We start from the raw sequence: 17,234 nt of genomic DNA, 5'->3' as shown, positions 1-17,234 counted from the left end.
CATCACTCCACTGAGCCTGGAGGCAGATCCTAGGCCACCAGAAGCCAATTGTGCCCAAGAGGTCCTTTACATCTGGAGAAGTTGGGGAACAGGCCCCCGTGAACGACGACTAAGTCAGCACAGACAGATCTGTTACCAGCACTTTCTAGGAAAGTGAGAGCAGTCAGCTTAGTTATAAAGGGCAGCCATTAGCCCCACCAAAGGAGTGTTTAGTACTGGGAGTATCTCCTATCTGGCAATGTTGCCTCAGTGTAGGGCCACCGAGTGGTAGTGACAGGCAGGCAGATTGGAAACGAAAATTTTGTGACTTTTTCGTCGCTGTTGCATTTTTTTCGTATTTTGCACGTTTTTTTCGTCGCAACTTTATCGTATTTTGCGCGACTTTTCCGTCACCGTCACAATTTTTTCGTATTGAGCAATTGTGAACGGCGGAAAAACCAATCCGATTTTTTTGTGACAGCGACAAAAAAGTCGCTGAAAATATACGATACAGTCGTAATGGCGATGAAAAAATTGCGGGACATACGGAAAAGTCGCAAAAGTACCGGTCATTACAAAAAAAACGCGTTCAGATGCTTTCGGTCCGTCCGTGGATTAGGAAATCTGCCCCTATGAGACGACACCATGTTGATATAGAACAGTGATCCCCAACCAGTGGCTCAGGGGCAACATGTTGCACCCCAACCCCTTGGGTGTTGCTCCCAGTGGCCTAAAAAAAGGGGCTTATTTTGCAATTCCTGCTCTGGAGGCAAATTGTGCCTGCATAAAACCCAAATATACTCTCCTGTCGGCTGCCAGCTGACTTAGTGGCTACCAAATAGCCAATCACAGCTCATATCTGGCACCTCAGGAATTTTATTATGCTTGCGTTGCTCCCCAACTCTCTTTCCAATTGAATGTGGCTCACAGGTGAAAAAGGTTGGGGACCCCTGATATAGAAGCACAAGGGCTAGGAATGGACACCCCCCCGGACTTCATATATATTCTGTGTATGTGTGCATCAAACAGCTTTACTAACAGGATTTACTACTCCCATAACCCCACGCGTTTGTCAATTATGTTAATGACTAAAACAGGGACACCTACCTTTGTTTGCTTCCAAATATTGCCAGTCCGTTCGGGGGCTTTCGGTCGGTCCGTGGATTAGGAAATCTGCCCCTATGAGACGACACCATGTTGATATAGAACAGTGGCTCACAGGTGAAAAAGGTTGGGGGCCCCTGATATAGAAGCACAAGGGCTAGGAATGGACACCCCCCCGGACTTCATATATATACTATGTATGTGTGCATCAAACAGCTTTACAAACAGGATTTACTACTCACATAACCCCACGCGTTCGTCAATTATGTTAATGACTAAAGCAGGGATACCTACCTTTGTTTGCTTCCAAAAATTGCCAGTCCTTCCCAATGCCCACACACATACGGAACATACTTACATACTGTAACCCTACCAAGACAAGGCCGTCCCCCTAAACTCACAGGCCGATCAAGGAGAGCGCTGATCAGAAATGCAGCCAAGAGGCCCATGGTGACTCTGGGGGAGCTGCAGAGATCTACAGCTCAGGTGGGGGAATCTGTCCAACAACTATTAGTCGTGCACTGCACAAAGTTGGCCTTTATGGAAGAGTGGCAAGAAGAAAGCCATTGTTAACAGAAAACCATAAGAAGTCCCGTTTGCAGTTTGCCACAAGCCATGTGGGGGACACAGCAAACATGGGGAAGAAGGTGCTCTGGTCAGATGAGACCAAAATTGAATTTTTGGCCAAAATGCAAAACGCTATGTGTGGCGGAAAACTAACTCTGCACATCACTCTGAACACACCATCCCCACTGTCACATATGGGGGGGCAGCATCATGCTCTGGGGGGGCTTCTCTTCAGCAGGGACAGGGAAGCTGCTCAGAGTTGATGGGAAGATGGATGGAGCCAAATACAGGGCAATCTTGGAAGAAAACCTCTTGGAGTCTGCAAAAGACTTGAGACTGGGGCGGAGGTTCACCTTCCAGCAGGACAACGACCCTAAACATAAAGCCAGGGCAACAATGGAATGGTTTAAAACAAAACATATCCATGTGTTAGAATGGCCCAGTCAAAGTCCAGATCTAAATCCAATGGAGAATCTGTGGCAAGATCTGAAAACTGCTGTTCCCAAACGCTGTCCATCTAATCTGACTGAGCTGGAGCTGTTTTGCAAAGAAGAATGGGCAAGGATTTCAGTCTGTAGATGGGCAAAGCGGGTAGAGACAGACCCTAAAAGCCTGGCAGCTGGAATTGCAGCAAAAGGGGGTTCTACAAAGTATTGACTCAGGGGGCTGAATAATTACGCACACCCCACTTTGCAGTTATTTATTTGTAAAAAATGTTTGGAATCGTGTATGATTTTCCTTCCACTTCTCACGTGTACACCACTTTGTATTGGTCTTTCACGTGGAATTCCAATAAAATTGATTCATGTTTGTGGCTGTAATGTGACAAAATGTGGAAAAGTTCAAGGGGGCCGAATACTTTTGCAAACCACTGCATATATATATATATGTAGGGACCCATAGGGTTAAGAGCCCTATGGTTTCATATTCCCTACCTCTTCACAGCTATTAGGTTATTGGGTAGTTACACTAATCCTTATAGGTTTAGCCAGGTTGACCACTCCCCTTGCAGACTGATATAGTGTCTAGCAAGGAGGAGTGGCTTCCTCTTTGGCTGCAGTCTGTCTCCTAAGCATCAGTCCACTGAGCCTGGAGGCAGATCCTAGGCCACCAGAAGCCAATTGTGCCCAAGAGGTCCTTTACATCTGGAGAAGTTGGGGAACAGGCCCCCGTGAACGAGGACTAAGTCAGCACAGACAGATCTGTTACCAGCACTTTCTAGGAAAGTGAGAGCAGTCAGCTTAGTTATAAAGGGCAGCCATTAGCCCCACCAAAGGAGTGTTTAGTACTGGGAGTATCTCCTATCTGGCAATGTTGCCTCAGTGTAGGGCCACCGAGTGGTAGTGACAGGCAGGCATAACCCCTGATCCAATCCCCCATAGAACTCATCCACTAGAGGTTATCAACCTGACGGAGTCCCTGCTACCTGGACTACCTCCTCAGGGCACTGGTTGATCGATGTGTTTCCTTGCCCAGACTCTACCAAGAGGTGGTGCCCAGACTCTACCAAGAGGTGGTGCCCAGACTCTACCAAGAGGTGGTATAATCTGGTGCACACCTTCCCTTCTGCTAAAGGGCACTCTATCATTGTATGCTATCAATCTGCTGCGTCTGTGAGTATAATACCCTGTTACCATCTGTGTCTGGGATTTGCAAGAACCTTTCTGGTGTCCTTTATATTACTACACCACACAACTCTATTCAAGTTGTAGTTCAACAACACCCTCAGCTCCATCTATCTATCTCCCACATAGCGGAGGCCCACACTGGGATAGGGGGTCGCATGTAACACATGATCTACAATACACTACTAGCCTGGGTTTGCCTAATCTAAGCCAAACAAGTGTTACATTTATATATATATATTACTGTTGGTGTGGGTAAGCCACACAGAATGTCTGAGGAGGTGAGTGAGGAAGATGTAGAACTACCTCCTGACTCTGTGTGTGTGGATGTGCCGGCACAGACCTGATCTCCAGCGAGCTAAATTGTGTGAGAGGAAACACAAAGTGCTGGAGAGGAAAGTAAAAAGCTGCTGGGTAAATAAGCTGATGCACTGAGCCAGATGCAGTGACTTTGTAGCAAAGTGTGTCTGAGTGTGACGTAAGGGCACAAACTGCCTGTAACACAGAGAGGGAGTGTTTCACTGGCAACAAGGCTTTATGAATGTGATATTGACGTTATTGAAGGGGAAGTTTCAGCATGTGCGGCTGCATACCTCCCAACATTTCATTAAGAGAAAGAGGGACAAAAATATATGACGCTGGTAGTGCGGCAAAAATGTTTTGGCCACGCCTGCTTTGTGACCACGCCCCACATGCCTCACCCACTTTACATGCCCCAGATGTGCCAGTATAATCACTAAATAAAAATAATAAAGGACATATTAACTTCAAAGGTGCCAGTATGACTACATTAAATTGATAAAGGGCATATTAACCCCAGACATGCCAGTAAAATCACTAAATGAAACTGATAAAGGGCATATCAACTTCAGACATGCCAACAGTTCTGTGCAACAGTTCTGTGCAAGTTATAAACAGGGCCAATTCCAGTGGTACATAAATGTATGTAATTTCCTTCCATTCTTAATCAGTTGAAAGCAAAACAATATTCATGTACCACTAGAAGTTCTAGCCATATTAACAAGGCCTATGGTTCCCAAACTTATACAGGCCCCTTTTAAATGTCTGCTAGATTTTATGAATACCACTTCCCCTGCATGCTGTGCTCTGCCAGAGATTCCCAGGAGTGAGAGATATATGTTAGGGGTGGGAAGGTGAAACAGCCCAGCACACAAATAAACACAGCAGCCTCTTCTGCCTGATAAAAGACAGAGCCCCCCCTCAGCCCCTGACCCACTGAGCAGGAGAGGAATGCAGCCAATGCCAATAGTTAACCCTTGCCTGTCACAAATACTCCTCCCAAGACAATTAACCATCAAGGTAAGGCTGTGAGCTTGGGGTAGCAGGGGAGATTCAAGAGTTAAGGGGGCGGGGCTTTATTCCTGGAGCAGAGCAGGCACAGCAATCAATTAAATGGCAATGCTGAGAAGTGGGACATCTAACAGTGAATCCGGGACAGTTGGGAGGTATGCGGCTGTGTAACCCCCTTGGTAGAATGCTATATGGGTACTCTGGCTGGGAAGGTGCAGTACTCTGCAACCAAACTGTGTGGGCAATGCCTGGCATTTAGTCAGTGTCGGACTGGCCCCCCACACCTGCTCTTGACCATTTGGAACAAAGAGGAGAAATAGCTGGGTTCCCAGTCCGACACTGTGTGTAATTGGATTACTGTGTGTGTATAATCCTGTGTATGGAAAGCTGCCCTACTGTAGCACTAGGTCTCCCAGCGTTCATACACAGATATAAATACATACACTTCTAAATCCCCAGACACACTATATCATGCTGGTCTGTTAACAAACTCTATGTGGAAACCCATGCAGTGCCTGCCCCTCCTATTATAATTGTCACTGAGCAGATATGGGCCTGTAAGGACTCGCAGCAGTACACTGGCACAGTGCCTTCTCCGAGCCCAGTGATTTAAAGGAACAGTAACACCAAAAAATGAAAGTTTGCTACAGAAATTCTACTATAAGTTATATAAACACCCCAGCTGTACCAGTGCAGGAATGGCTGCCCCCGGGGCTACACAGCGGGGTATTTATATAAACTATAGTAGGGTTTCTGTAGCAAACACCCCAACTGTACCAGTGCAGGAATGGCTGCCCCCAGGGCTACACAGCGGGGTATTTATATAAACTATAGTAGGGTTTCTGTAGCAAACACCCCAGCTGTACCGGTGCAGGAATGGCTGCCCCCGGGGCTACACAGCGGGGTATTTATATAAACTATAGTAGGGTTTCTGTAGCAAACACCCCAGCTGTACCAGTGCAGGAATGGCTGCCCCCAGGGCTACACAGCGGGGTATTTATATAAACTATAGTAGGGTTTCTGTAGCAAACACCCCAGCTGTACCAGTGCAGGAATGGCTGCCCCCGGGGCTACACAGCGGGGTATTTATATAAACTATAGTAGGGTTTCTGTAGCAAACACCCCAGCTGTACCGGTGCAGGAACGGCTGCCCCCGGGGCTACACAGCGGGGTATTTATATAAACTATAGTAGGGTTTCTGTAGCAAACACCCCAGCTGTACCAGTGCAGGGCAACAGTACATTATATTTTAATTTCTTTAACGTTCATTGTTTGGTGTTACTGTTCCTTTAAGCAGCTGAACTTAATATAGGGCTCTCCTGTAGTCAGCGCAATAGAACCCCAATGTAGGCCTCAGCTGTACAACTGGCTCCTCCTTAGGAAAATTCTTCCTTACCATATGACTTTTACCTCATATGTTGCTATCACAGTGGTGTTAGCGCTCTGGAGAGCGGTAAATGAGCTTACAAGAACTGAATAGTAATGGCGCACTTCTGGGCTTATAAACAGTATCCATGTGTCAGGCTGCCAGAGAAGTCGGTAAACCTTAACACATTGTAACACTTGTTTGGCTAACAGGGGTATTGAACCAGGCTAGTTGGATGCAGAGCATGTGTTACACGTAACCCCCTTTCCCAGGATGGGCCTCCGCTATAGGGGAGCTTATGTCTGGGGCTCTGAGGATGTAGTGGAACTACACTTCCCACACTGCTGTGTAATAAAGTGATAGGACGCCAGGAGCTCTTGCAGATGAACTAGATAATACTTTATTGTCCAAGACAGATGGTTCCAGGGTATTGAATATACTCACTCAGATTGAGGTAGAACAGCATACAGAAGTACAAATGATATTACAGATGAAGCAATAGGTGGAATATGATGTTACCCTAGTTGCCCCTTCTCATCAAGAGGTTGGGCAGGTAAAACACCAACAGAGTGATAGGTATAGGAAAGCTCACCGGCATAGTCCCTTCTCATCAAGAGGTTGGGTAGGTAAAGCACCAACAGAAGGATAGGTATAGGCAGCTCACCGGCGTAGTCCCTTCTCATCAAGAGGTAGGGCAAGGCATATTTGCTAACCTAAGTCCCTAGCACTTCTGTGTCCCTACAATAAGGCCAGTAATGCTTGTTAGGAAGACTACTCCTTTTACTTCTGGATGGGGCTAAGACTGCCCTTACTATATAAGTCTGACTGATCTCACACCTCCTAGAGGGTGCTATGACAAATGCTACTGTTCTTTCTAAACCTCATTCACGGGGCCCTGTCCCCGACTTCTCCAGAAAGGGTGATATATCTGGTTAAATGGCTGATACTGGGGCCTGTGTCTGCCTCCAGGCTCAGTGGAGCTGTTGTTGGAAAGCAGACAGGCAGCCAAAGAGGAAGCCACACCTCCTTGCTAGACACTATATGAGGCTGCAAGGGGTGTGGACAACCATATGGGCCAATAAAGGATAAGCATAACTAGAAACTGTTACAGAGGCTTCTGCCCAGTAACAGGGGATCTATGTGAAGAGGTAGGGATATCACTCCATAGGTCAGTTAACCCTATGGGTCCCTACAACATAAACTCTTGCACTGCTCCAGAAAGCTCCATACTTTAGATTTCAAGGCTAAAAATTCCACTAACAGAAGGTTTATCCCAGAAAATTTTGGAAAGACCAGATTCTGGGGAATACAGAATAGGCACAACTGTCTGTCTACTCCAAACTATCAAGTTGCAATGCTTTCCTAAAGTTAACCAAATAAAAGTAACCAAATAAAACACCCTAAATATGAACGCCAGGGGTTCATTGAACAGTTTGATGCCCAATATGTATGTATGCCCAATATGTATAGGTTTACCTAAGTATGTGGCATGTAGGGGCCCCAATGGGAACATACCCCCATATGAACTGTCATTTCTGTCATTTCAGCTCCTGCAAAATCAACCCATTTACATCATTATATGTGGGATTAAGCTCACCCCAGAAAGCCATATATTTTTGGAAAGGACACATTCCCCCAAATCTAAAATGGGTACCCATGTCTTTCTACTCCAAAGTACCAAGCCACACAGCTTTTCTAAAGTTGGCAATTTTGATGACATTTCCAAAAATCCCCTCAAAGCTTCCACTTTACAGCATCTTATCTCCCACATAGCATTAGGTACCAAGATAAAACACTCAGAATTTGAACGCCAGGGGGTCACTGAACAGTTTGATGCCCAATATGTATAGGTTTACCTAAGTATGTGGCATGTAGGGGCCCCAATGTGAACATACCCCCATATGTACTGTCATTTCTGTCATTTCAGCTCCTGCAAAATCAACACATTTACATCATTATATGTGGGATAAAGCTACAAAAAAGTACGTTCACCCCAGAAAGTCATATATTTTTGGAAAGTACACATTCCCCCGAATCTATAATGGGTACACATTTCTTTTTACTCCAAAGCTTTCCAAAGCCTGCCAACTCAACTTTTGCATACAGAGCCCCCTGACAGTGTATTATGTGCCGTAACCCCCCTAACTGTACAGAAACCCCCCAGAAAACCATATATTTTTGTAAAGTACACATTCTGAGGAATTCAAAATAGGTAGTTATTTTTGTACACCAAACTTACACCTGGCAAAGCTATGCGAAACAGATTAGGAACACTAAAGTAAAGTATACTGGACACAAATACCAAAGTGACTCAAGGAAATAGGAAAACGGAGACAAACTAGTCTGTCTCTATAAGGTGTAACTGCCTTCCCAACGTATGCCAAGCCACAAGGGCACCATGCCATGTATACAACATAGTCACTTGTACACGTCAGTCTATGTCGGATCTTAAAGAGTTGACCAGTGTGGGGGTGCCTAAAAGAAGCGCCCTGAACCATTCCATTGCAAGTTTGGCACCCAGTGCATCTTTAAGTTTTAATGTGCGGGTAAACTGAAAAACATCTTGGGTAAGGTCAAAAGGATCAGAATGGTGAGTGGGTACAAAAGACATGCCTTTAAATAATAGGGACACCTCCCCTTTTGTTAGAATATGCTGGGACAAATTGAAAATCACCTTCTCCTGGATATTTGTCTGGATGGTGGCCTGGGAGGTTTTTGCTTGGGGATGGTACCCACCCCTCCTTGGCCTTCTGTGTCTATTTCTCTCCTTGCGCCCTGTGACCTTGTTGAACTAATAAAAAAGAAGAGGGGGTGCTAGAATCAATAGAAGAAGTCAAGTCAGAGTCAGAGGAACGTCCAGAGCTATCAATAGTGCTCAAAGAAGAGGGTTTTTTGGTGAATCTAGATCTAAATTTAGGTTGTGGTTTGCGTTCAGCTAGTCCCAGAAGCCACCCATACACCCGTCTGTCCTGATAGTCTCTTTTAACAGTAGTAAATTTATTCTCTTTGAAATTGATAAGATCAGTCCTATGCTTGTTAATGTTGTCCTCAAGTTTTTTAAGCCAATCAGTCGTCTTGTCTTGGTCTAAAACATGTATGGACTGGTGGTCAGTGCTGGCAATGTCAGTTCTAACCGGTACTAGGTCTTTGCCAACCTGTTCAATCACTAACAGAATTAGATCCAAGGAGCATTTATTCAAGATCTTGCACCATTTGTACCATTTGCACACCATTTGCACATTTTTAACACGAAAGCCCCTAGGGATCAATTTCTGTTTGTGATATGTGGATGAATAAGTCCCATGTAACACATTACATTAACAGTTATTTCTAAAGCGCCAACATATTCCGCAGCGCTGTACACCAAATCTAACTCACGTTTTTTTTAAAGTAAGTAGTGTGTGATAAACCTCAAGGGGGGTCTTACCGCCATCTGTACGTCGTGTATCAGTAAAGTAGAGCTTCTCTGCGTCCATAGCGCTGAAAGTCGGTTTCCCAGAGAGATCCAGTTCAGCTAGCACATGAGTGTTGCCAAATGCCATTCCTTTCAATTGGAAGATGCCAACAAAGGGGATGCGTAAAGTAAGTCTCTGGTATAATCAAAAGGGCGCTCATGCAGGCCCAGAAACAATAAAATAAAAATCAAGTGAATATGCAGGGGTGCTTCCAAGGTGCCACAAACGGGCTATTAACAGCAAGAACAAACGGAGCACACCCTATAGAAGTTCAAATGCCCAGGGTGCTAGCAAAAAAATATAAAGTAAGCTGCACACACCAGGACTTGACAAAAAATAACACATTTATTTAAGGAAAGAGATCCAACGTTTCAAGCACTAACTGTGCTCTTCCTCAGGGAAAAAAAAACAAAAGACAGTGGGAACCCACCCCCTTAAATATATATATATTTGGATATATAGCTATATATACCAAAAAAAATCCCCAGATACACTATTATTCCACACTCCCCTATGGCATGAAGGTAGCACTTTTATCTAAGCCCCTATAACAGGAAGGTTTGTTTACAAACACTCACACCCATTGCTGCCTGACAGCCCACAGAATAGATATCCGGTAAAGAGAATGCCCAGTACAGCAGATACGAGTGCTTAGATCTCAAAATGCATCTTCCAAACCTGGTGGTTGGGTTGTGGAAACTTCCGTACGACAACAGCCCTTCCACTCGCAGAACTTACACTTCCTGCACCCAAGTTCCAGGGGGGGGGGGAGTAAAGAGCCCATGAATAAGCTGCGCTGGATAAGAGCCAAGGGGAGTGGCTTGGATATTAACCCTAACTGCCAGCCGATCTGTTCAAAGCAGAATGTGTACTGCCAGACAGTTTTTGAACATTTTGCACTCTTTCAATTTAGGGGCCTTTCCTAGAGGTTAATTTTAGTTTACCCTGGGAAAATAATATATTGTTTTTTTCAGCACAACCTAAGTTTTCAAAATATGCTAGAATTTCTGTGTAATTTCACTTCTGTAACAAGATATAGACTTCTAAATGTCTAAAAAATGAAGAAGAATATTTTCCATAATATAAACACACATCTATCAGAAACATGAATTATTTTCTGCACAAAAATACAACTGATTTGGAAAGTCCCATGTCTCCTGAATGTGCCAATAGCAAATATATATAGTTATATTGAGTTTTTCTCACTTGCATATTGTGTGTTGTAAGACCCCCTTTAGGCGATAGGAGGTCATTTGTTAGTCATTTTAGAGCAGTTTTGGTGGAGTGTTGTTGTCTAAAACCAGATTGTAGGGGATCCTGGAGGTTATTGTCAGAGAGGAATAGTGTCAGTCGGTTGTATACTAGGCGCTCGAGCAGTTTGGAGATGAATGGGAGCAGAGAGATAGGTCGGAGGTTACTAGGATTGGAGGGATCAAGGGAGGGTTTTTTCAGAATAGGGCTTACAAGTGCATGTTTCAGTTGGGAGGGAAAGATTCCAGTAGAGAGTGAGAGATTGAATAGATGAGTTAAGACTTTGATAAGACAGGGGTTGGCATTACGTAGAAGTTTGGTAGGAATGGGATCAAGCGGGCAGGTAGTAAGGTGGGAGGAAGACAGCAGTTTTGAGACTTCCTCTTCAGTCACTGGGGAGAAGGAGCCAAGAAGAGACTGGGTAGCATGTAGGGGGGGAGGGGAATGGTTATGGGGATTTAGTTGTGCAATGTCACTTCAGATGGTGTCAATTTTATTTGTAAAGTGCTCGGCAATAGCTTGAGCAGTGACTGAAGCACACGGAGGGGGCGGAGGAGGGGACAGCAGAGAGTTGAAGGTAGAGAAGAGTTGTGCAGGTTTTTTAGAGAGGGAGTTAATAAGTGCAGTGAAGTAGGTTTGTTTAGCTTGGCAGAGGGTGGTGTTGTAGGAGAGCAGATTTGTAGCTGCAGAAATCTGACTCTGACCTTGATTTGCGCCAGCGGCGCTCAAGTGTACGTGACTGTTTTTGGAGGGATTTGGTATGAGCAGGGTGCCAGGGTGGGTATGAGCAGTGTGCCAGGGTGGGTATGAGCAGTGTGCCAGGGTGGGTATGAGCAGGGTGCCAGGGTGGGTATGAGCAGTGTGCCAGGGTGGGTATGAGCAGGGTGCCAGGGTGGGTATGAGCAGTGTGCCAGGGTGGGTATGAGCAGTGTGCCAGGGTGGGTATGAGCAGGGTACCAGGGTGGGTATGAGCAGTGTGCCAGGGTGGGTATGAGCAGGGTGCCAGGGTGGGTATGAGCAGGGTGCCAGGGTGGGTATGAGCAGTGTGCCAGGGTGGGTATGAGCAGTGTGCTAGGGTGGGTATGAGCAGTGTGCCAGGGTGGGTATGAGCAGGGTGCCAGGGTGGGTATGGGCAGTGTGCCAGGGTTGGAGTGGTTTGGGCCTCATGCGTTTAGTCTTAGCAGGAGCAAGCTCATTAAGGGCAGTGGTGAGTGTGCTGTAGGAGACAGAGGGGCCTGATTAGGACAAGAGACAGTTAGGATGTTAGAATGAAGAGAGTCAAAGGAAGAAGAGAGATGTGACGTGTTTAGGGATTGCAGGTCTCGGTATGTGTATGTTTGGGGGGCAGCAGATGGTGTAGGGGGAGTTAGCGAGAGTTGAAATGTGAGCAGATTGGGATCAGAGAGAGGGAAAGGGGAGTTAGTGAAGTTGGAGGTAGAACAACATTTTGTAAATATAAGATCCAGGGAGTTTCCATTAGAGTGAGAGGGGGAGTCAGAGCACAGAGATAACCCAAAGGAGGATGTTAGTGAGAGGAGTTTAGAGGTAGAAGGGGCATTAGGATTGTTAACAGGTATGTTAAAGTCACCTAGTACAATGGATGGGGAGTCAGAGGAAAGGAAGTAAGGAAGCCAGGCAGAAACGTTGTCAAAGAATTGTGAGGTCGGGCCAGGAGGTCGGTATATGATCGCAATGCGAAGCGAAACAGGGGAGAAGAGCCTAATAGAGTGACCCTCAAATGAGGAAAATGAAAGAGAAGGAGGAGGTGGAAGGACTTTAAATGAATAGCGGGGGGAGAGAAGGAGTCCTACCCCACCCCCTGCCCTGTTTCCAGGTCTGGGAGTGTGAGTAAGGTGTAGCCCCCCAAAGGGTAGGGCAGCGGGGGGAGAGAAGGAGTCCTACCCCACCCCCTGCCCTGTTTCCAGGCCTGGGAGTGTGAGTAAGGTGTAGCCCCCCAAAGGGCAGAGCAGCAGGCGAGGCAGTGTCAGTAGGGGAAAGCCAGGTCTCAGTTATTGCAAATAAGTTAAGCGATTTAGCGATGAAAAGGTCATGGATGGAGGTGAGTTTGTTGCAGACAGAGCGGGAATTCCAGAGGGCACAGGAAATGTGAATAGAGGCTTTGGGTATAGGGGTAAGGGTCCTGTACTTTAAAGTTAGTGGTTTTTATGACATTTCAGAAAATCACCTAAAAATGTTGCAATTTGCCGCATTTATCTCAGACGATTTCTTACATTTGTATTTTCATACAAACGGAAATAAGCCCAAATATAAACGCCAGAGGTTATGCATGGGATCCAAATGAAAGTAATGCAGGGGAATTTTCAAGCCTGTCAACTTACAGTTTCACCCCCAAACTGTACAGAGACCCCCAGAAAACCATATATTTTTGGAAAGTACACATTCTGATAAATCCAAAACAGGTGAAGACGTCTTTCTACGCCAAAGTACCAAACGGCAAAGCTACACTAAAAGAAATGCAACAAACAACAATGCAAGTCTGAAACTGCAATAAACCCACAAAAATGAAATACAATTAGGCAAATCAGTGAAATAACAAAATAAATTTACAGCATAACCATGTCCCCCAATCCAACTAAAAAACTGAAACCTGCCTGATCGACACCAGGTTGATTTTAGGCCAGATATTGGTCGGGTAAGCCTGTCGGGGTGCCCATACACAGACAGATAAGCTGCCAAATCGCTCTAAAGGACCCAAATCAGCAGCTGCATGTACATTACTTTACTGTGTTTCACTAGTACAGGTATCGGACCCCTTATCCGGAAACCCGTTATCCAGAAAGCTCCGAATTACGGAAAGCCCGTCTCCCATAGACTCCATTATAATCAAATAATTCAGAATTTTAAAATTGATTTCCTTTTTCTCTGTAGTAGTAAAACAGTAACTTGTAATTGATCCCATCTAAGATATAAATAATCCTTATTGGATGCAAAACAATCCTATTGGGTTTAATGAATGTTTTATTGATTTTTAAGTAGACTTAAGGTATGGAGATCCAAATTATGGAAAGACCCCTTATCCGGAATACCCTTGGTCCCGAGCATTCTGGATAACAGGTCCTATACCTGTACTAGGTATTTTTTGGCATATGAGGACACCTGCTGGTCACAATACATAGTACAGTTTGATGCTTGATTTTTTTATTATTCTGATGGTTTCAAATTTCCAGGTGAATATAATGATACTAATTTGTTTGTGTGGTTGTACGTCACTAAGATTTTAAAGGGCAAATTCACCTGTATATTGAAAAAAAGACATTTTTATCATTAAAAATCTATAATTCCAACAATTTTCGCAAATTAAATTATTTGGACATTTTCCATAGGTTGTGTGTAAATGTAATTGCTATTGGAAGCAGTGTCTGCCTGTGCCTTTGTATTATTAGCACTCCTTCTTCTGACTGGTGAAACAATATAAAATAAGACCTCTTCCACCAAGACTCTAGTTCCTAAAATTACTTGCCTTTTCTGTGATTAACAGAAGCCGTAAATGCTCTTTTCTTTCTTCTTTCTCAGCAGAGCAACATCAGATCTCTTCCCTTCTGATTGTAAGTTACAGGAACTCACCAGCAGGTGGTGCAGTTGTTACAACATTTATTTTATTGGCAGTTTATAAAAAAAACTTTAGAACTAAAAAGATGTCATGTAAATTGCAAAAAGTGCTTAGAAAAGCACCCTTTTACATTACATTTATTAAGGTTTACTTATCCTTTAAGACTGTGTTTCTGACCAGTGTTCACCGGTCACCATTTGTGTAGACAGATCTTTTTTCTTCCTAGTGCATGGGGCTAAAATGAACCAATAGCCAGTCAGAATATTAGAACATTCACAGAGCTAGACCAGCCTGTAGCCAATCAGAGGACAGGATTTTCACAGGACAAGAAGAAGCTATAGCTTATAGAACCACAGAAGGACTTCCTGCCCTGCTATTATAGCAGATACCTCTGTGGCTGCCAGAAGAAGGAATTTACTCTGATTAACCGTTTTATTCTTCTATATAAATTACACAAAGTCTATGAGAAGCTATACTGCCCATTTGACTCTGAAAGCTGCCCAGTCTGTAGAGCAATAATCAAGAATAAATGACAAAAATCCTCACTATGTATAATAAGCCAATCACCTTCTTGATGCTGGAGTGGTAACACCAGCTTGTGTGTATATATGTGTGTGTGTATATGTGTGTATGTATGGGTGTGTGTGTATGTGTGTATGTATGGGTGTGTGTGTATATGTGTGTGTGTATGGGTTTATATGTGTGTGTGTGTTTATGGGTGTGTGTGTGTATGGGTGTGTGTTTATGGGTGTATGTGTATGTATGGGTGTATATGTGTGTGTGTGTATGTATATATATATATATATATGTGTGTGTGTGTGTGTGTATGGGTGTGTTTGTGCCTCACAAGAGGAAATAACACCTCCGCTCAGTGCTGTGTGGGTGCCGGTCAGAGCGGCCACTTCTATCTCTAACCTGTAACTGCTAATTAGTTATTAGGCACAGGGTGAAGGAAAGGTGCCTCTGTCCCCTCTGCCCAGCGCCAACAGCCATCAGAGATCCACTGGGGGAATGGGAGTTTATTTCTACTGGACCCTGGCGCTTCTTTATCTTCATAAAAGTAAGTTGGTTCCTGTAGTTTATTTATTAGACTTTAGTTGGAGGGGGGCTGCCAGCTTTACTTTTTTTTTCTTTGATGAAACCTACCTTTCCCTTAGTTTGCCTTTAATGGGGCTGTTTACCTTTAAATTTACTTTTATGGTGTTGTAGAGGAAGCTGTACAGCAATTGGTCTTCATTTTTTATTTGTGTGTATTTTTTTTTAATGAATAAGGTTTTTGCTCAGCGGCTCTCCAGTTTGGAGTTTCAGCAGCTATCTGGGTGTTCCCAATTACCCTAGCAACCAGGCAGGGGTTTGAATGAGAGACTGGAATATGAAGAGGAGAGGAACTAAATAGAAAGGTGATCCAAAGTAACAATAGCCATAATATGATAGCCCCAAAGAGCAATTATATTTGGCTGCCGGGGTCAGTGACCCTCATTTGAAAGTTGGAAAGAGTCAGAAGAGGAAAGCAAATAATTCAAAAACTATAAAGGCCAGTTGAAACATTGCTAAGAACTGGCCATTCTAGTTAATGGAAAGATAAACAGCCCCTTTAAATGCCTTGTGGTAATGTATGTTTATCAAAAATATGTACATTTTGGCAGGGGAGGAGGGTGGCGTCTTTGTTTGGGGAGGATACCCATAGAATATGTATGTGTATATGGCATTAATCTTTATTATTCTCTGCCTACGCATTTGGGCCTGCATTTTGCAGATGAACGTTAGTAATTTTTTGGTGCCTGTGTTGTATTTTTGCCTCATTTGACTCATTTCATAGAAACCGTTTTGCCATGTTTTGCTGGGATCAAGTACAGGTACTGTTTTATTATTACAGAGAAAAGGGAATCATTTAACCATTAAATAAACCCAATAGGGCTGTTCTGCCCCCAATAAGGGGTAATTATATCTTAGTTAGGATCAAGTACAGGTACTGTTTTATTATTACAGAGAAAAGGGAATCATTTAACCATGAAATAAACCCAATAGGGCTGTTCTGCCCCAATAAGGGGTAATTATATCTTAGTTGGGATCAAGTACAGGTACTGTTTTATTATTACAGAGAAAAGGGAATCATTTAACCATGAAATAAACCCAATAGGGCTGTTCTGCCCCAATAAGGGGTAATTATATCTTAGTTGGGATCAAGTACAGGTACTGTTTTATTATTACAGAGAAAAGGGAATCATTTAACCATTAAATAAACCCAATAGGGCTGTTCTGCCCCAATAAGGGGTAATTATATCTTAGTTGGGATCAAGTACAGGTACTGTTTTATTATTACAGAGAAAAGGGAATCATTTAACCATTAAATAAACCCAATAGGGCTGTTCTGCCCCAATAAGGGGTAATTATATCTTAGTTGGGATCAAGTACAGGTACTGTTTTATTATTACAGAGAAAAGGGAATCATTTAACCATTAAATAAACCCAATAGGGCTGTTCTGCCCCCAATAAGGGGTTATTATATCTTAGTTGGGATCAAGTACAGGTACTGTTTTATTATTACAGAGAAACGGGAATCATTTAACCATGAAATAAACCCAATAGGGCTGTTCTGCCCCAATAAGGGGTAATTATATCTTAGTTGGGATCAAGTACAGAGTAGATATCGATGAGGGGCACAGGCGAATGGAAGTGAATAGCGGAAGCATTTCAGTGCTGTTCTGGCACCGTCACCAAGACTAGATATAAACCCAGCAGTAGGTACCAGTACCATTCATAGGCAGAACCCTGATCTGCCCCTTGGGTTATGCAGGGAAGAGTAATTGAAAAGCCAAAACAAGCACAAACACACACTGAGAAAGGGGAGGAAGTGCAGCAGCGGTGTATAGACCAGATAATGTAGGTACAGTTACTAGAGAAATAAGGAAATTCATTGGTTCTGCTGAACTCTACATACCACAGTGTTGGTAGAACTTGGTCGCTGTGGGTAAGGAGACTGACCGCACTGCATCATATTGGAG

General features: G+C 43.9%; 1 protein-coding gene across 7 annotated transcripts in view; it reads right to left on the bottom strand.

Moving 5' to 3' along the window:
• Nucleotides 1–17,234, bottom strand: part of LOC100497651 — a 53,013-nt gene that overhangs the window by 16,828 nt on the left and 18,951 nt on the right. For 4 of the 7 annotated variants that reach the window (XM_012953515.3, XM_012953517.3, XM_012953516.3 and 1 more), the window contains exons 1-3: nucleotides 10,086–10,189; nucleotides 9,380–9,496; nucleotides 1,087–1,158 (exon numbers count right to left, since the gene is read on the bottom strand). In XM_012953515.3, coding sequence (XP_012808969.2) covers nucleotides 1,087–1,158; nucleotides 9,380–9,494 — 187 coding nt within the window. In that variant the 5' untranslated portion in view covers nucleotides 9,495–9,496; nucleotides 10,086–10,189. The other 3 variants (XM_012953518.3, XM_031891068.1, XM_012953519.3) reach the window with 3 other exon arrangements.

This window comes from Xenopus tropicalis, chromosome 8 (assembly GCF_000004195.4).
Source record: "Xenopus tropicalis strain Nigerian chromosome 8, UCB_Xtro_10.0, whole genome shotgun sequence".
Classification (NCBI taxonomy): domain Eukaryota; kingdom Metazoa; phylum Chordata; class Amphibia; order Anura; family Pipidae; genus Xenopus; species Xenopus tropicalis.
This window is presented reverse-complemented; position numbering and strand designations above follow the sequence as displayed.